At 46.9% G+C, this 20,901-nt stretch overlaps 1 protein-coding gene across 1 annotated transcript in view; it reads right to left on the bottom strand.

Moving 5' to 3' along the window:
• LOC141955645 (hydrocephalus-inducing protein homolog) overlaps nucleotides 1-15,952 on the bottom strand; it is a gene marked incomplete at its 5' end in the record, with an annotated part of 34,260 nt that extends 18,308 nt beyond the window's left edge. The window contains 6 exon segments of the mRNA XM_074895305.1: nucleotides 2,126-2,186; nucleotides 2,188-2,286; nucleotides 2,593-2,721; nucleotides 4,950-5,151; nucleotides 9,779-9,903; nucleotides 15,734-15,952. Of these exon segments, the coding sequence (XP_074751406.1) occupies nucleotides 2,126-2,186; nucleotides 2,188-2,286; nucleotides 2,593-2,721; nucleotides 4,950-5,151; nucleotides 9,779-9,903; nucleotides 15,734-15,952 (835 nt within the window).
• Nucleotides 15,953-20,901: the final 4,949 nt, after the last annotated feature.

The raw sequence follows: 20,901 nt of genomic DNA, 5'->3' as shown, positions 1-20,901 counted from the left end.
AACAAGTCCTCGTCCTCCCTCTCCTCTGGTTGCCATTTCCAAGGAGTCAGCTCCCACAAGTCTGCAATGTGACTTAGAGACAAGCTGTGGTGGGGAGGATGCAGCAAACAGCAAGGACTTTGTCCCTTGGGAGCCACCTGGGCCTGTCACAGCTGCCTCTGCTGACACATCATGTGTAGATGCAAAAATAAACCAAATTTGAGATGTGCTCAGAAAGTCAGAGCTGCCTATCAGCTTGTTTCCCACAGGCTTGGACAACTGCTCAAAATGTTCTCATCCACATGGTAATTCCAAAATCACACTTCCTCTTTTCTGTGGTTATTTCCACCAGCGAGTTAACCCTATACAGACTGAAGTGACCTGCTGCAGCTTCTACAGATTGCAGCACCTGAAAATACTGGCAGCTAATGGTCCACTGACATAGCAAAGCTTCTGCACAAACCCTGCAAAGCCATCCCACCCAGAAAGCATTTCCAAGACTACTCTCCCTCCACCAGCTTCCTAACCCCTGCAAGCAATTATTTCCTCCAGTCACCTGTTACAAGGGTTTCATTATTTCTGTGGCGTGCTCCCACGCACCATGGGTGAGAGGTGGGAAGAAGAGAGCAGCCACTTTTGGCCAGAAGGCCTGAGGCAGCAAGGTCCCATCTCTGGGGGGCCTCTCCAGCAGATTTACATGGCAGTGCCAGAAGGGTGTCTGTCCAAGCTAAAAGTTACAGGGCTGTCACTGGAGAGAAGGCTGTGGAAGCCAGCAGCAGTGGAGTTTTAGATTCTACATTTAATAAAAAGTAGAAAATACTTACTACCATTTGATGTAAAGACACCCATACGCCAGGGGGAAAGACAGGCACAAGCAAAAGTGAACGTGAAACTGATTGTTCCATAAATAATGGAATTCATGGAAATCAAAAGGTTGATAACGTTGGACAAAACAGAAGGTGAGAGACTCAAGCGGTAGCCCACTTATATTCAGTCCTAGAGCAACCTGTGTAACATTAACACAGCCATTCAGGAAAGCTTTCCCCTCAAGACTTGAGGCCAGGCTACACCGTATGTCACTACATGGAGTGCCAGGACTCGGCGCTGCGGGCAGCCGGACTTCTGGACCTCACCTCAAAGCATTCAGGAGCTCAAGAGCAGGTTAAGCTACTTGTGGAGACACAGTCTGACTGTAAAGCAGCAGGATCCCTGAGATACACAAGGTACGCTTAATGCTCAGCTGATCAGCTCCCTCTCTCTACAGTTCCCATCACTCTGATACAATCTCTTGGTCACATCATGCTGCTGTCAACCACAGTGTGTGAAACTGAAGCTGTGCCAACATTGGTGGCTCTCAGCCTTATATGAGCTATAGGAGTAACTGAGAAGATGATCCCCTTCCTTGAAAAAAAAAAAACCAAAACCAACATTAGTTTCACCTATTTTAAAAGGAAGAAGCAGCTGAGATTATCCTAGGATTTACTCCAAGATGAAAAGGGATTTTGCACTGCTCGGACAGTGGGCATTCTTCATCTCAGACCATGCAAATACTCAGAACCAGGGATCTGGCTGATTGAAGGTATGGGGTTTTGCTTGCATAAACAGAAAAGGCAACAAAATTTCTGTACCTATGTGCCATGAAACTCAAAAAGTCGGTTTAAACCTGCCAGCCTTGTGTCCAGGCTCACAGATGACACTGGAAGGGAGATTGAGCCGTGGTATCTGTCCAGGTTATAAGAAGAGATTGGTATGTCTGTGATCAAACTTGGGTTGAATTTGGCCTCCTTTCCACAGAGGACCATTTCATTCCTCAGGTCAATATGTGAACTGAGAGTGCTCTAATGTCCTTTGTTAATCCCCACACGCTACGTGTAAGCTGTGCCCTTACTCATCATTATCAATAGCTCTCAACAGTGTAAGGACACTTATCAAGTGCCCTTAATTTATAGCCCTTGCAGCAGAGCTCAGTTTTAGGCAGCCCCTCGCTCTGCCAGGAGCCCACAGAGATGCTTTTTCCAACAAGCTCTCACAGCCTCACTAGAAACCTGGTGTTTTCTCTCAGCACATCAAGCCAGCTGATGCAGGGACCTGCCAAGTGACCTCAGCCAGGGAGGAGAAGGAAGGGAGGTTCTCAGCTATCACTTACCAGTGGCTCAAGGGTGAACACATCGTCGGAGAAAAGCATGGAGTTTCCTTGTGCCTTTCTAGAAGGGGCGGGAGAGAAGGGAAAGGTGTTCTCGGAGAGTGGGGTCCACCTTGCACTCCCTCAGACAACGATCCATCTTGCCCTCTTTCCGCCTCTGCAGCCTGCAGCCATGGGGAGAGACAAACCAAGCAGATAATTTAATGAGCAACATATCTGCAGAGACTCGTGAGAGCGCAGGGGCAGCAAAGCGCTTGGGGAGGATCAGCAGCAGCTCAGCGAGGGGCTGACCCCAAGCCGCGGGGTCCCACACGGGTCAGATTATCACTTGCTGGTCGCTGGCATGGCATGTAGTTTTACAAGCTCAGAAGAGGTTTCTGAAAGCCAGCAGCCCTCAAGAGCCTCCTGGCTCAAAGCCTCTGCCACAACTGATGGAGAATCCACCAGCCACCCCAACTGGCTTTTCCTACCACAGAGCCGCTTGGGGGAGGCAGATCAAGATGAAGGAGCACCCACTGCAGGGCTTCACGCAGGGGGAGACGCAGCTGGGCTTCAGCTGCAGGCTACTGGCATCACTTCTTTTTTCTTCCCCTTTGGACCTGTGGGGATAAGCAAGCTAAATGTGCTCTCTGTGCCCTATACCGCTTGGCACCAGAGCACTAGAAAGGCAAACTTATGAATTCACGCATTGCATCACTTTGGTGAAACCAATGGCTTTACATGCATGGAAACAGAGGCCCCTGAGAGGGGAAGGCACTTTGCCTGGCATCACCCACTAAAGAAGTCTGGACCAGCATCTCTGAATCCAAACCCTTACGTCTAGCCTTGAACCACCTTATCTTTTTCCTCTTTTTGGCCATCTCTGTAGGGCTTTGACTCAGTTCATGTCTCCCTTACTTGGCAGCTGTAGCAGAAATCATTCTAGAGTTTAAAGATCACAACCAAGAGATAAGGGAGCACTGCTACAGAGCAGTTGCTTCCTAGCTGGCACATCGCTGTCCCCTCTGCATGCTCCAGTCCCTGGCCATGAAGAACCAGCAGGTGACAACTCTGGGGGAGCGAGTGGAAGGCTTCATGTGTAGCAGAAGATCGAGGCAATGTAGTATAACCAGGATAGCAATCATCACCCAGCTAAATTCAAATACAGTTTGAAAGGAAATACGGTCATGGATGTTACTAGCTGTACACAGACAGAGCCTTGGGCAAAGGCTGGCACCAGCAACAAAAATACTTGCTTTGGCTCGCCCCCCCTGGAGTGCAGTGGGAAATGTTTCTCCATGGCTGACATACAGCGCTGCACGTGAGGAGAGCTTTTAGCCACCAATGAGCAACCCCCAACCCAACCTTCATCAGCAGACAATAATTCCACCATTACATCCCAGAAAGTCCTGCAGGAGGGAGACACAGCAAACCCCTGGATACACCACCTAAGGATCCAGGTCTTCCGGGGTCACAGCCCAGAGCAGGGTCCTGCACTGCCTCCTCTCATGGAAAAAGTCCTCCCTGCTCTGAGATCTCTAAAGCTTCTCTGACAGCAGGACAGTGGCCTTGGAGTATGACCATCCCTAAGATTGCAAGGAGGAAGAACAGAATGTCCTGGTCAGACTCAGGACACAAACTGGCACGAGATCAAATGTAATTGGAAAAGATCAGGTTGAAGTGAACTGTGGGGAAACCTGGTTGCTTCCAAGGGGAAAGAGGATCACTCAGGGTCCAGTCTGAGACAGGCAGGTGAGGAGAGAGCGGTAAAGGAATGGTCCAGGCAAGTGCCCAGAGAAGGCAATGAGGTTTTCTTTTAACACACTGAGCTTGCATGGAAGTCACACACTGTGTAATTAAAAATAGAGAACAGTGGAAAACTAGTTTTGGCCTTCGAGGCATTTCTGACCTAATTATGTTGAACTTTATTGGCTCAGAAGCCCTTAAAAAGTGCTCCAGTTTAAGGCAGTTTCCTGATCAGCTGTGAGCTAACTCCTATACACCTACATCCATGCAAGTCTGAAAAGTCCCACAAGGATCCCTTAATCACCCAAACTTTTAAGTGTCATTTCCAGTTCATCCTCCTGGGCTATAAATGTTTCTCTGCTGCCTGAAAGGGGAATTTCAAAGCTTCACCACAGAGACCCTTGGAAGAACCTGCCCCATCTCTCAGCACCATGAAGACACAGGCTGCTGCAGACCAAATGTGCTCTGTTCTGTGCTGCCCTGCCTTCCCTGCGGAACCCTTCACCTTCAAATTCTCCCCAGTCTCTGAGGAAGGGTAGAAATACCTCATTGTGCTGGAAATCGGGACAGTGCAAGGCAATTCAACATCCTACAGCAGGATGGCCTCAACTTGCTGGGCCAACGAAGCCCTTTACTCTGCACATTACTGGAGAAGGAGCCTGTCACTTTATCAAAGCTGGAGTGGAAGAAGCTGCAGTGAATATCGTAACAGTTATGCTACCTGCAGCTATGTTAAGTGCTGCTACTCAGTGCAGTCCCAGGGAATGCGTGCTGACACTTTCCTCACCTTCATGGACCCTTCATAGCCCAGGGGTCTCTGGATCTCAGTGGTTTGGGGCTCCCACAAATGCAAATTGGCTGAGGAAATCCAGTCACTGCAATCAACCTTTCCTCCCCAAAACACCATCCTCAGCTGGAGTATGGATGGGAGCTGGAATGGGAGGCACTGAGCTCCGTTACCCTAAAGCCCAGGGACATGCAACCTGATGTCATAGATGGTTTACTTGTCTTAAACCATTCAATGCACCAATACCCCTTGAGGCCATACGTTCGTTTTACCCCTGGGCATTGTATCTTGCTGAAATTAATCTTTCAAACGAACCTCAGCTTCTGATAATCCTCCTCTTCCTGAGTAGAAAAAGCCTTCCACTGGAAATAGACTTTGATTTCACTCCGATTGTGAATCACTACAGATCTGTGGTTTGACAGCGTTAGGTAAGTCTTCTCAACTGTCAGGGAGCTCCTGGCCAGCCCGATGTTGACATCTACAGCTGCTCCATAAAGGCTTGTGTGAATATCTTCACCTGGAAAAAAGCACAGGAGAGTCTTTGTTCATCTCGCTGATGGAAGTACGAGGAACAAAGCAAACCACCAGTAACAGAAGAAACTGTTACAGCTTTTAGCTGTATTAGCAGTTCCACAGATTAGCAGATTCATCACATCCTGACAGCTGCCTGTGTACAGAATGAGGATGGCACCACTGTCAGCACCTTATTTCTGGGTGTGTTTGTAGAGATTTATCCCCAAGGCGACAGTATTTACAGTGAGATTTTTCCAATGTGCCCAGGTGGCCTTTGGGTTGCCATTCCACTCAAGTCACAGGGAATTCTGCATCCAAGTCATTCAGGTGACTCTGAGGAGTCCCACCTCAGTGAGGGCTTGCCCAGTGTTGTGTCTCTCTTGATCCCTTGTTGCTGACACCCAAAGATGCCTGGGGGCACGTGGGCAGGAAAGGGAAGTTCAGAGGAACAAGTGATAGCCCAGGGCAGGATGGGACACAGAAGAGAGCTTCACTGTGTTGCAGAAGCAGAGCCCTCACTTGCTGTGGGTTTGTGAAGATGTCTTAAAACAAGACTGGTGGGGCACGGCCCACCCCATCCTGCCCATTACAGCCCTGCAAGCCCATTTCCTCAGCCAGGACCCTGTTGCTTATGCCTGAGTCTGCAAATCTACACTGCGTCTTCCCACGCCATTCAACGACCAGAGCGAGGGCATCTTTGCTTTCCACCTCAGACCCCACTGAAGAGGAGAGTGTCCCCGGCTGTGCACATCAACTGACCAATGACTGGGGCCTTGCTGGAGTACCTGCCAACACATCACCCTCCCAAACAGACTCCCACCAAAGGCTCCCTCCTTTCCAGAGTTTTCAGACCTTCCTTCTTCCCAGCCAAGTAACTCCTGGGAGCCAGCTGAGCAACTTCAGTACCAAGCCCACTCTTCCTTGGAAAGAAAGGAAAAAAAAGCACAACGTGCACTCACCACGTACGACAGGCAGACAGAAAAATCCCTTTGCAAAGTTTTTAAATGCCTGATAGCCCAAGGAAAATCTAGAGAAGGCTCTTGTACAGCATCAGTTTGGCTTACACCTTAGGATAACATGGGAAACAAGACCTTCTTTAAAAACTCACAGAATAATGTCAGTTTCTAACCATCTGCCAGCACTAAACACAAATTAAAAAAAAAAAATTACATTGGTTAGTGCACCACAGGGGAGCTTTGGATTCAAAAGGGGCTGCTGCTTAGGAAGTGGAAGATTTCCCCACCTCTTAGAACTTGTAAGCAGCTACCATAAATCTGCCTGGTGTGGAAGGAATGGAGAAGTGCACGAAGATGAACAGCTGCAGACTGGAGTGGCAGTGGCACACAGCGGTGGGCATCAGAAGCTCATGGTCTGTTGCCATGAATTTAGCTCAACAGTAACTTAACGCTACTCACAGAAATATCAGAGCCCCTGTAAACACTGGCACAAGACTAAGATTAAAACCAGAAAATGGTTTCTGTATTCCCACCCCGGTATCCTGCACAATACAGGGACGACTCAAGTGTGTAACGAGGTAGGGACTTTGCTCAGGCAAGTACTGAGCCTCCTCCATTCTGGCTGAAGTCAGTACAAATTGAGAACACTCAGCAACTTGTTTGAGTGATCTCAGGAATAGAAAATGCAGCACAACAAGGGCTAAACCTCAGTTAAACCCTGCTGCCTGTCCACATGCATCAGTGGATTTACAAAGGAGAAAAAAGAGAAAGGAAAAGGCTTTATCTAGAGACTACATCAATAGGATTTTCATTTCATTTTCAAACGAGTTCCTGGAACCCACTGATTGTAAAGCCAGCCTTGCAAGACAGATGACAAGACCCTTGGTCGAAAGGGGGTTCTTAGAGGAAAGAGAACAGAGCTCTACAAAGGTGGTTGTTTTCTCCCAAGCCTACACAAAACTGCAGATGACTATCACAGCAAGGCAGTGCTTTTCTCAGATGCTTTATCCTCATGGGTAGCTGAGATGTTCAGAGGTGCTGGCACATCTGCACTACAGTTACTTGTTCAGCCTCAAACAGCAATAAACAGCCAGGGCTGGGATTTCATGAGTTTCCTGCATGTGTACAGTGACCACTAACACACCGCCAAGCCCCTGCATGGGTGGCCTCATTACCAAAGTAAGCCTGTTCAGCCAAACCCAGCACCAATTCTACCTGAGGAAAGGGATTCAGCATCCCAACATGTTTACATTCCCAGCTGGAGTGTAAGCTGGGATTTTTCACACCCAGATCCATGTACATGGGGGAAATGGAGGAGTTGGGACATGTAAAGCAGTGAAGGTCAAATTTTCATTGTAAATCATTATGCTCTTAGCAGCAAAGACATTTTCTTCACATTCACCTGTAAAGTTTGTATCAACACAACTACGACCACGTGGACAGTCTATCCAGGGGACAGCACCTGCACTCCTAACCAGAACAGTGTAAAGGAGGCACAATTCTAATCAACCAAATAGCAGGCAAAGGGAAGAGCTCCATGTCTGCTTAAGCAACGCTAGGGACAGATTTGACTCAAGTTCAGCAAAAATTAAAGCCATACAACACGCACCTGATCCTGTATCAGTCACACTAACAACAGTGGGATTCACTGAGAACTACTGCCACTTGTGAGCAAGTCAGTACAGACACACAGTAAAGCAAGGAAAACAACACCCTACACTGATTTTTTGCTCTTAGTGCTGCTGTTTCATAAGAAACAGTCTGTTGGTGGCTCTGAAAGAGCAACCCAGCTGCTTTTTGTATGCGAGTCGCAGGGAGTCTGACAGCGCAGGACAAAGCAGCCAGGGCTCGCCCCACCAGGCTGGGTAACACAGTCTGGGGCTCTGCACTACACCTGCAACAAGCAGCTTTTAAGACTGATTGATTAAATGCTTTGGTTTCACTTCAGCAATTAATCTCAGCAGCCTTTTACTTCTTTGTATGCTTCAAAGTTTGAGAAATAATCCCTTAGTTATTGCTCGCTCTCCTTCTCAGTCAGTGGTTTATTGAAAAATAACTGCAGCACTGTACTGACAGGCAGGAACAAATCCTGCCTTCATCTCCCAGGTAGCTGCACCATGTTCTGGGGAAGTTGCCCATGTCAGAGCCTGCAGATACTTTGGTCCCTGTGGCCTGTCCATGAAAATCACTTTTGCAAAGATTAACCATGGAGGGATCAGGTGTTTCAGTAAGAACAAGAACTCAGGTCTTCAAAGCAAGCTGTGAAGATCCCAGCCCTGGATTCTTCCCTTGGACTTTTCATTTCACCAGCCCTGACCTCTAGTGTAGTTAGCCCTGATCCAACCCAGAAAAAGATCTATCCCTCTGAAGTTTATCCTATAGGTTCCCTAAATGCAGACAAATGAGGCACCTTTTGTTGTTTGCTGAAATTTCGGTTGTTCTGTCAAGAAAGTGTTACCCAAACCAATGAGCTTCTCTGAATGAGCATAAACCATTCTCTCTGAGTATGTCATTGACTGAAAAATATTAAACAAAGCTGTGATAACTCAGAAGGCTACAAGGAACATTTGGAAGATATAGGAGCATTTCTATAACTTCTACAAACTCAAGACAATAAAATGCTCATTGCTGGGCTAAAGCATCACAGTCGTACCTAGGTGAGGACATCACACTTCCCAGGAACGAAGTTCGGGAATAGGGACAAAACAAACCTCTCTTTCAGGCAAGAGAAAATGCACACCAAATGCACAGGCAACTGAGGAAGTGTCTCGATCAGCATCACGAGATACCTCTGCTTAACCAAGGCAGACAAAAGCATTTTAACATCACACCTTTTCTTATTTCCCACTTACTCTTAAAGTGATTTACAAAGCTCACACCATTTCTGTTGCCCGAGCTTGGCTTCTCATACCCTAGTATAAATTTTATACCTATCTCGGGAGGCAGTGAGCACTCTCTGCCAAACCTCATGAGCCCTCAAGCCCTGGCTGCTTCAGTCCTGATTCTTTGAAGTGTGGGATGTAGACGGGTAGTGGGCAACATAAAAAAAAGGGTCTGTGGCAAGACAACAGAGAAGCAGTACAGGGGACAGAGATGTGTAAGAGATAGGGGATGTTTAGAGAGAGTCCAACAGAGACATGCATTCTCCACATTCCACTTCAAACAGAGCATTGTCTAGGAATAAAACTTCACACCTGCATGTGCACACTGCAATGGAAAATCAAGGTTCCTCCTTCCTCCACTCAGCAACTCCCAGGAAAGCAGCATGCCAAAGATCTCATTCTTGCTTGAGGGGGACCCACTTTAACAACTCCCTAAACACCAACTGTTTGTTACTTTTTCCCCGAGGTAAAGGACAGGGGAGGTACACCTGGAGAGGGAATTAAGGTGGCTGCGACAACGGGCAATGATGGTAGATGACTGTCATGGGGCGTGCTGGGTGGAGAACACTGTGCTGACAGCAGGGATGGACCAGCACACAGTCACACAGGACACACAGAACAGGCTCAGCCTTTGCCCCTTATCTGCTCCCTTCTAAGCACTGAGATGTGCAGAGGTTTTGAAAGAAAAACTTTTAGAAGTAGTTTGCAAAGCAAGTTTAACATTATTCTGCTTAGAAGGGGCTCTGTTCTGAAGGATGCAGAGAGCATGCACCACGCAGTGCCCAGAACTTACCTGTGTCATTGTGAACTACCAGGGACCCAGAATGATCCCCTGTCTTCAGCGGGTGAAACTCCACTGTCACTTGCATGGCATCACCAATCCCAAGAGTCCTGATGGAGGGATCCACAGAAAAGGGGCTGCAAAGCAGAGAAAGAGACACATCAGGGCTATTGTGGGCAATCCGGGGACTACAGTCCTTTTGCAGCCTACTCCACTTCAGCTCACTTGTGCAAGCAGGAAGCAAACAAGCCACAGCCAGTAGAAAAGAACAGAACATAGAGGATCAGAAATGGTGCTACGGACTCTCGCTTCTGAAGAGATCCAGCTCTCCAAACATCCCGTGGTGTCAAACGACCTCACCTCCCCCATACTCTGCATCCCCTTTTCTGCAGGGAGGCTCAGGAGTCTAACCGCTGGCAATACAGCCAGAGGACGGATTCTGAGGAGCACAGAGAGGGTGAGAGCTATCTGCCTGCACAACTTGACACTGACTTCCTCAGGACTCTGTCTTTTCCTGCCACCTATAAACTCAACCTCAAGAGATGCAGGGCACTACCTGTCCCAGTGAGACTGCAGCCTAGCAATCAGACAGGAGGGACAATAAGTGTCTTTCTGAAAAACAGAGTAAATATGATTTAATTTGCAGAATTTATTTTTTTACCTTGAAAACATCCTAGTTTAGCCTAAGAAAGGGCACGTTTCATCAGCATTGCAGTGAAAGCTGCTCTAAGAAAAGGAATGATCAGAAAAAGCGGAATAAATGCAAACACAGATTAGAGAGATACAGTGACATGGAAACAAGACAAGGCAGGAGGATCCCTTGTACAGCCTGAACCATTAAACTCCCGGCTACATGAAGTGCCATTACCAGGAGCACATCAAGGTGAGTTTAACAGGAGGTTTTCTGTGTATCCACAAGCACTGCAATCTGGGACTCTGGGTTGTAATCCAAGCTCGATAACTGTTTGCTTGGCCCACCAGGCAAATTCTGTGCAATGCATTGGAAATAATTATGAAAATCTGTTGGGGTACTTTGGATTTAATATGAACAATTATGATTTGTCACCAGGTAAATGGCTCTTGGCTGACAGACACAAAACTCAGTGCTTTAATGCAAAGGGACAAGTCAGGTGAAACATGCTTCTGCAGTTGGGCTTTGTGGCTCTTCTACAGCCCCACTTAGAAAACAGAAGTTATTGCTTTTAGTGCTTTGCTGGTGGTCAATTTGTCACCTTAAAAACATGCTCTGGAGACTTTTACCATGATTAGAGCATGCAACACACAGAAAAATACTGAGAACAACTGGAGCCATGCATAAAATGAACTTTTTTCATGTAAGTAGTGACAGCTGATGAAATTGCTGGAGTTTCTGCTCATTAAGGAGATGTTGCTGCAATTAGGGGCCTGCCCTGCTCCCATTAAAACCAGTGAGTGCATTGCCACCGAAGCACGGGGCTGCAATGTTTGTGTGCTGGGCCTGAGACTCTGGAGAGAGGAAGAAAGACAAGGCACCACCAGCCTCAGAACTGGGCTGTTCTACACAGTCCTGCATCTGCACTGAGGGTTATGCCAGGACTGCTGCAGGTCTCTGCCAGGACTTGGGTGGGATCATTGCTTGGTGTGGGAAAGGCAGAGATTTTTTTTTTTTTTTTTTTTTAACTTTCAGAAATGTTGCCAGAACAGATAAGCTGCCAGTTAAAGGGGATCCTAGGCAACACTTCAGCACTACCTCCCATCCCATCACCTTCCTGCGCCTTCCCCATGTCTACGTACTCCTGCCCTCAGATGGATGGGATAGGATGGGAATAACCCTCCTGAAGATACTTTCACCTTTTCAAATTGTCAGAAGAGGATCCAGCCAAGTTCAGGACTTAGTTCTCAGGACCGAGAAACAGAGCACAAATCAGACACTGCCTGTCCTACATCCCATCCCATGCTGTACCCACAAGACAACTCTCTTCCTGCTGTAGCAGGAGCTCGTTATCCCTCACATGGACCTGGTTCTCCAAGACCCAAAGATGCAAGCTCCCTGGTTAAACTTAACTCCCCTGAATTTCAGTCACCGTCACTAAGCTGTTATCTGCAGCCTACAGATGAGATGCTAAGGAGATGTTCCTGACACACCGTCATAGCCAAATGAAAACCACTGCCAAGAGATGACACTAGCGGGATAGACATTGGCTTTTTATCCATTAAGTGTGAGCTGTTCTTTGGGATAATTCACATCCTGTTAGATCTATTCTTTTAATGAATCACTATTGCTCCTGAAAGACAGAAAAGCTAAGGTTTGGAGGCTTTTTAATAGCGCATTTTCTTCTGACATGCTTTTTAACTATGTCCATTTGTAGGTTTGTTTTGTTGTACAACATCTAGACTTTCGCAAGCCCAGATCTCCCAATGGCACCTTGCAGTCCCCAGCTTGTATAAACTTATCTAGCCACACCAACTGAGGAGAGACCTGCCCATCAGTACTTGCTGAGATCTTTCCTGTTATCGCCCTTCAGAAAGAAAGCAACACTAGATTCGTAAGCAATTTCATAATGATATATTTTGGCATTTACATCTTGCTTACTTTCACCAGGCAACAGCTCCCCATCTTGACAGTTGGGCATCCCGTGATGATACCAGAGGCCAAATACTCCTGACAGAATTGAGAAACACGACTGACAAGTGAACAAAGCTGGCAGTTCTGTGGCCCGGGCTCTCAAACCACCATGCTGCCTGTTCTCCTGAACCACACCTTTGGAACACACAGTGTGCAAGGAGGCTGCAATACACTTCAAGTGCTGTGGAGTGTTTATCTCCTGCAGCCAACCTTTCTTTGGTCTACTGGGGCATTATAAAATCATTTGAGTTTGGGAAAATAGATTTCATTACAAGCTACCTCCAAACCCAAGGAAGACAGTAAAATTACTGGTGATTGAATTGCCTCTTCTGTCCACTAAGATCTATTGCAGGAAAAAACCCTAACAATGGTCATTTAATCTTCACATATATTATTTTTTTAGTAATGGTATAACAACCAAAGTCAAGCAATATAACTTTTCCAGTAAACCCAGTCCGCTACAGTCAAAGCATCCAAGACTCCATCTCTGTGCTAAAAAATCATGTGTGGAATCGGCATCACGCAAGGTCTGCATTTCCCTCTTTCACTGCACCTAGGCTCAATTTTCATGTCCTTGGATGGTCTTTGCATGTCCTATGGGAACTCGCCAGTCTCACGCCCCCATGTAGCGTATGGGTACTACAGGGAGGGATGCAATGGGGCTCGAGGCACTGTGCCTCGCAAGATAATTTCCTGAGCCTTCAGAGCTTGGTGGGGACATTCCTAAATGGATCTTGCCTCAAACTGATCCCCTCTAGCCCCATAGCATGTCACAGCACAATGTCAGCCATGTCAGGAAAAGGCAGTGCTGCACTGAGATCTGCTTCCAGACACCCTTTTCAACTCGAATGTACTGGAATGACATTTCTCTCTGTGAATGTCATGGAGCAGAAACTCATTATCCTGCCTTAACAAAGAGACAACAGGAAGAGACTTTCTCTATTTATACTATTATTACTTTTTATTACCTTGCTATGCAGCTAAGAGCTGGGTATGGACATGCAGAGGAAGGAGAGGCACTAAGCCAGACTGCATAACGGGGAGTGCTTTGGTGGTTTTCTCCCTTCATGAAAAGTGGTCAAAATGCGGCCATGCTTCTGGTAGAAACCATGGCAAGGGAGAGCTCCAAACGGGAACAGCAGAAGGATGCTGAATTGGCCCCATGGCTTCACTTTAGAGCCCTTCCCTGGAGGGAAATGCACAAGAGAAAACATCATAGCCTTCAGATAAATGAGTAACAGGCAGGGAAAGTTATCATGAAGTGACCAGATGCAAGAGCTGAGGGGAAAGGTTAGGATTGGAGATGGGCTGAAAAATGCACTGAAGGTGAAGGCAGACAGGTTATGCTTGATGCCACAGAGAAGGAAATCCAGAGAAAAGCTGCATGTAAACGTGATATGAGCAGCACGATGGACTAGGAAATGATGGCATCTGCAGCTGACTTGTGAATGGGCAAGAGCCTGAATATGCTCAGGCCAGAAAACACAAGTTGAAATTGTTTAGAGAGATAATAAAGGATACAGAGGTCACCTGATGGATCTATCAGCTTAGACAAATCTCGCAATCCTTCTATTCCACTAATCATCCTCCTCCTCCTCTCACATGCAAGCATATATTTTTAAATACTCTTTTAAGAGTGTTTAAAAAGAAATCTGAATGAAAGTCAGGAAAACTTAATTAGAATAAAATGCTACTTATGTTCAAAGATTTAAATCACCTGTTTGAAATTTCAAAGTGGCTTTCGAAAGTTCATCATGAAATGGAAGAGATGGCAGATGCCCTCAGCTGACAAGAAAAATCATATCAGCTTTCCATCCCTGTACACATGCAATCCAGTTGCTCAGAATATTTTTTTGTGTAGTTTGAAATAAAACGTTTGCAATGCTTCCCATTTCTTTATTGCAAATCAGGGTGGAAATATTTGCTCAAGTTCAGAAACTCTTAAAATCTGTATCAAGGAGGACGACATGTGCTGTATCACGCAATAGAAGAGTTGGAGAGTCCACTGCAAAAAGATGCTAGACTTTACCGAGTATTTGTTTTGGTGGCAACAACTAGATCTGGAGATCCCAGAGGAAAACTGTGCAGTGATTTACAAGTTCCTGTCTATGTGTTTCCACAGGGAAAAGAAGCAGCTTCCTTAAATAGCATCCTAGAAGCATGCTTCAGTAGCCTTGCCAGGCTTTGGTGGAAGCTCCTCTTGAACCCTCATGTTTCACAAGAGAAAAGTAAAGAGTAGCCTTTTGAGCCCTGTTTTCCTGGAGAAGAAGTTGAAGCAACTCAGGTGCACCAAGTCAGACTGCTGGTCTTTGCTGCATTCTTGACTTCAGCTCCTACACCAAGACCTCTGGGACCAAGCAAGTCACCATGAATTACCAGCCAACTGAACTAGTTTCCCTGCAGCTGCATCACCCTCTCCCATTCAGCAAACTGGGAAACCAGTGACTGTCTTCTGAGACCAGAAGGAGCAGAAGAGGCTGTCCACAACACAACTCATGTAAAGCATTTGATTCGGGACCACTGGAACACCATGTGCTTGCAGCCTCCCAGAGCATGGGTGTCTTTGGCCGACACTGGTATGGAACCACTTCAGAAGACACTCAGGATCAGGAGGTTGCAAGCTGGATACTTACAGATTCAAGCACTCTCCCGGAAATCTGGGAGAGATAAAGCTCTAGAAGAAAAGGCCCCCAATCCATGCACCAGACACTTGCTGCATCTTTTGCCTGTGCTCTCATTAGCATGCTGCTTTGGGGCTGTGGTGCAGATTTGAAGCCAGTGGCTGCTCATCTCCACCTGAAAGTTCATTCTACTTAGTATCTGGTCCCAGGGACCAGACCAAACCTACTGGAAAACAAAGTTCCTGGACCACACAGTTTCTTGTCAGGGCCTCAATACCAATTGCTTTGATCTACGATCTCTAATGGCACTTGCATATAAAGACACAGCTGCTGGTAAATTCTTAAATGTCTCTCTCACCAGCTCACAGCTTGCCCATCTCTTAACAGTGTGTTCGGTCTACAGGAACCGAATTCCTAGAGCTGTCGCCTGCCACGCAGCATCTTACACAGCCCAAGGACAGCCAGGTTGCCTGCCTTCGTGTGCTCTTTCAATCTAACAGAATCCATCTTGAGAGATGCTGTGTTGGAGACACCACTGCAGTACAAAACCTCGCTGCAGCATGCAGAGTTTTATCACAGGTTGCATCATGCTTAAAACACTATAATCAACAACAAAACCCACATGTCCTGCCTGTTTCCAGCTACGGATGCAATACAGCAGCTCAGATGCTCTGGTTCCTTGTTGTTACCAACCATGTTATCATGCAACAGTGTTTGCACAAAGATGACGAGCTCCTTTACCTCTCAGCGCTGATGCGGTAGCGAGCCTCCCAGTTACCCACGTTGCGAACGAGTAGAGTTTTCTGGGAGCTGTACTTGACTGGACAGATGGAGAAGTTCATCTGGTCAGGGAAGTCCAGGATAGCTTGGGCACCTATAGCTCGGATTGGCACAATAAACTTTTCCCTTTCTGTGATGCAGTTGAGCTGGTAGAAATAATCCTGCAGGGAAAGAAACAATCTCAGCACAGTGCATTTAGTACCATCCCATGGCAGAAAAAAACCTGCTGGTTTCTATGACTGTAACAGTAGCATCCAGTAACATCAAAGAGATTTTTACCTTAGGGACCTTTCATTCCTGTAGTGTGACTTGAACAAGGCTGTTAACTTGCAAAGAAGAAACAATCTCATTGATTCACCTGCTTTCACAGCAAGCTGGCAGAACCAGACAAAATTTTCTGATACTTTGATTTCGAGGTAAGAAAACAGAGCAATTTCATGGAACGGATTACAGCAGTAACAAGAACCCGCTTTCATCACCACCGCAGATGATCAAAGGCTCAACACTGGGCACTCAACCAAGTTGTGCCACAGCACTAACTCCAATCCCAACAACGCAGTGACCTCACTGACGCTGGCCTGGGGATGCTTAGATGCCTTTTCAAAAGGACTTTGCCACGTGCACAACTAACACTCAGTCTTTGGTGAAATATTTAACAAGCTGAACATGGGAATTTTTTTAATGTCAGGTGAGTTTAGGGTAAGTGTGTATTTCCCACCCCTTCCCAGAGCATTATAGGGAAAAGGCTGGGGTCACACACCCTTAAAAAGCTATCTGATCCATCTCCCTACCCCAGAACTGGCTCAGCTCTACACCCAAACTATTCCTGCAAGATGTCTGACAAGTACTTAAAAGCACTAACAATTCCAGCCCTGCCCTCAGCAGCCTATTCCAGCTCTACACTAACTTAAGAGTTCTTCCTGTGCCTAATCTCAGGTACACGAAGCCAAGGCTAAAGCAACAAGGATTTGGCCTCAGAGACAACCATGACCTTGAGAGAGAAAGTTGCCTCTTACCATTCACGCACAGGCAGGCACGTTGCGTGCTGAGCCCCCTCTCCAGCGACGCTCTGGGATGCTGCATCCTGTAGGCTGGAGTCAGCTTTTCAGAGTGCCCTGACCTTCAGCCACACTCTGTGACCCACCAGAATGGGACACTGCACCAAGCTGAACGCAGCCTCAGGCCAAACCGGGGGAAAGCCAAGAGAAGAGGAGTGCCAGGCAGAAGCTGGCTGTTCAGGCTGCTGTGAACCCACAGTCCTGTGAGCATTTGCAAGCTGAATAACCCTCCCTTGGGAAGAGACAGAAGCTGCAGTTCTCCACTGCAGCACTGCCCTGCATTAACAGCTCTGCTAGGCACTTGCTTACAGTCTATGGGTACAGCTGGAACCAGTTTACAGCCTTGTTTTACTTTTCAACTGCAAATCCTTAAACGGTTTCAAACCAGGTTTCTAAATAAACATGCCTGGGTAAGAGAGGGGTTGCATCGCCTCCACGCTTTAAAGATTCTTTTTAGACCCACCAGCTTCAGTCTACAGATTTTCATGAAAATACAACTTCATCCTTAATACAACTCCTCTCCCAATTTCAAGGAAAACACCTGTCACTGTACAATGGTTCCTCTTCTCTCATTCACCTTCAAGAAGCAATAAGTTACAAGCTCTGGCCTGCGAAGTATCACCACTGGCATTTGAATTTCACCCAATGAAATTGAAGAACTGCTTGTGTCTCAGAGGTGTCAGTTCAGGCTCTTTGCAAACTCAGGTTAACGTTAATTACTGTCACAGTGACAGCAGCCTTCACTGCCCAGTACACCAGCACACACAGGGGTCGGTTTTGCTGTGTAACCAATCCTAAATACCTCACTGAACTTGCAGCAGACAACTGCAAAGAAGAGATCCTTGTAGCACGAGGTAACATAGCAAGTCAAGCAGGAAAAGCTCCCTACTGAAACCAGGCTATCATAAAAACTGGAAAATAAGGGCCATTAAAAGAGAGGAGAGGCTGGAGGATGAAGACAGCTTCCCATGAGAAGAGGTGGCCCTTCTCCTGCCTTCCTCAGCCACCAATTCACAGCAGGCTTTGAAATCAGTCACTTGGCTCCAGGTTCATTTTACACAGGGCCATTTGCCTCGATTTTCTGCCCCTTTCCCTCCTGCAAAAGTCATCTTAAAAGGATACTTGGAATAGCTTCGGTGTGGTACCAAACATCTAACAGCGCCCAACTGAATTTTAATTTCAGTAATGCAATAACTCATCAGCCTGTCATAATTCATATTAACGAGCATTAATTCAGTCTCCACTGAGCAACAGTAGTGAATTTGGCAAACCTTACAGACTGGACTTGTATTGCTTGAATATACTGTATTGCTACAGCAAAAAAGAGCAAGAGGACAAAACAGAATAAGCTGTGCTATGTATTCATGTGCCTCTTGCTTCCTTCTTCCTTTAAGATAATCTATTAATAAGCCAAACAACACACACAAAGGTATGTATTCCTGTCTATTGCCAGTCAGTTCCACAATGGTTTCCAATTAGGCAGAGACTCTCAGACCATAACGCAAGGACTCCTGAACACAGGATGGCATGAGAACACCCACACCGTGCAACTGAAGCCCTAAAACAGAAATGTGTACATCAGAAGCAGCAAGAGTAACTACTTGGAAATGTTGCCCAACAGAAAAATTAGCATTTCTTATTTCTAAGGCAAGTGCCAATAAACAGAAACATGTCAGCTCTTTATTTACTTTCTGACAGTCCAATCCTGTGGCACATTCCCAACTGACTGCAAGACAATAGGAAACTGCTCATTTTTCAAGCAAGCACTATAGGAAAGGCATGTAGCATTTCAGCCACTAACAACTCACATGGTCCTTTTTTTTAGGGCTTAGCCACAATTTTACTCCCTCGAATCAGGAGTGACTTCACTAAGTCAGACTTACCCCAGGGAAAAACAGATTCAAACCAACTCCACAGCAGGAGGAGTGCCCAGCCCTGGCAGAAGGGTTTGTACCTGCATCCCAGCTCACTGGGTTATCCACCATCCTTGCATGTGATGGAGCAGCAGAGGGGCAGAGGCTCTTCAAAGGCAGCACTTTGTAAGCCTTCCACAACTAACACACAGGTATTCTGTGTGCAAGACACTGCAAGCCCAACGCAGGTGGCTCTACAGAACCATTTCCCAAAGCCTCTTTGCTAAGGGTTTTTCAAGGTGCTGTGCACCTCCTGAGTGCGTCATTGATGCATTTCTAGCTGAGCTACAGCACTCTGGTGCTTTGCTGACCCACACTCCATCAAGTATGAGAAAAAATGTTCGATTCGTACAAAATTCTAATTCTGCTGTATAAATCCCCATGTGCTCCTTGCTGAGCAGCATGCATCCCTCTCCCCATGCCCTGCACAACCCCCAGTGAAGCAGAAACCACCAGAGTGTGTCACTGAAGCTCTGCAGAGGACCTGTCACTGGCAGAGTTCCCCGCTCCATACACTCGACAGTTCAAGGGCAAGACAAGGGACAAAATATTGGACATTGGGGTTCTTGAGGGTTCTCTCATCCCACATGTATTTGTGGTGATGTTCATGTGTTGCTGTTCTGCCTCTCTAAACTTGAAGAGCAGCACTTTGCCCTTCATGGGCGCCAATATACCTCTACCACCCCCAAGAATAACACTAATTAATATGAATAAATCCCATTTTGAAGGCATTGGTGTATTTTGCAAAGCCTACCTCAATGAGATTAAGCTCTTGTGTCACTTGGGTAGTTAGGAGAACTGCCCTAGGACAAAAAAATTTTAACCCTAAATATTAATGATGTTAAATAATTTCTCAGTCCCTCCAAAGGAACAAATTATTTCACAAGCATGGAGAGCTAGGGACCACAGGGCATTTCCTCTTTAGTTTTCTATATCCGTGCTGTTTGAGGATAGGACAAAGTGGTAAACTATATCTAAGCAGGAAGTGAAAGATGAAAAATCAGGTACACCCAAAGAGATCTTGCACCACTGGCTGGCTGCAGAAACATCTGCTGGCTCAGAGCTGTCCCCTAGCCTTGCATCTCCAACAGTCATGCGAAGAACAGTGCTAAGAGGTAGGAGGATGCTGGTGGAAGAACTCAGCCTGCCTGCCCTTGTTTCCCTGCAGTGCTGCTTCTCTTCCATGCCAGGTATTAAATTCTTTTGTACTAACAAGCCTCCAGATAACAGTATTGACCCTTCACGTCACAGCACTGAGAATCAGACCTGCCAGGGCCACAGCACTGATGTGCAAACCTTTAAGCAAAGGCACAGCGTGTTTGGAATGGAAGAGGTGCCAGCTGACAGAGCAATCACAGTAACACGTGTGATGACACAGCCACAGCGCAGGCTCTGGGTAACGTGTCTGCCTGCAGCTTGGACCTGCCCGTTTATTCCCCTATGTGCTCGTTCAGGCAGATGTCTCAAAGCCACCTGCAGCCCAACAACCTCCTGCCGAGTTAGGGACATCTAGAGCTCAGTGTGCCTGTGCCAGGCTGGCTCCCTGCCACCTGCACAGCGCTCCCTCTGCCCCAGCCTCCCAGCTGCATCGCAGACAGACAAGTGTCCTCAAGGACAGCCCAGCTGCAAGGCTTGAAAACAGAGGGGATGGAAAAGCACCATCTTTGCTCCAGTCCAGGGTGAGGCAGGGAAGTGGCTGCCCAATGTGAAACAGAAGAGCTCTCTGGATCTATTTGTTCCTCTAGTATTTTCCATAATAATTAAACCCCTACCACTGGGTAGAGAGATGGCCAAACATCAACACCCCATCCTGCCATTTTCCTACAGTTCCATGTGCATCTTCCCTCACGAACACTCAAGGAAGCGCAGGGAGGGAAAGCACAGCCCGTCAGTCCCTGCTGCAGCAGCTAACAGTATCCTGCAACGCCAAGAGAGGACCAGCTGCAGACTGCCCGACCACAGCCTGGAGCAGAGCCCACAGCAGGCTGTGGGCTATAACCAGTGCGTAAAAACCGCCATGACCTCAGACATAATGTTCTGCTGTCTCGCTACCGTGTCCAACACGCGAGGCATTAAGGTGACTCCAGTTTCCAAGGATGGCGGTCCTCACTCTGGTCAGGCTCACTTCGGGTCTTCCAAGTAAGAGGTCACTTTTAAA

Source organism: Athene noctua, unplaced genomic scaffold (genome assembly GCF_965140245.1).
Source record: "Athene noctua unplaced genomic scaffold, bAthNoc1.hap1.1 HAP1_HAP1_scaffold_368, whole genome shotgun sequence".
Classification (NCBI taxonomy): Eukaryota; Metazoa; Chordata; class Aves; order Strigiformes; family Strigidae; genus Athene; species Athene noctua.
This window is presented reverse-complemented; position numbering and strand designations above follow the sequence as displayed.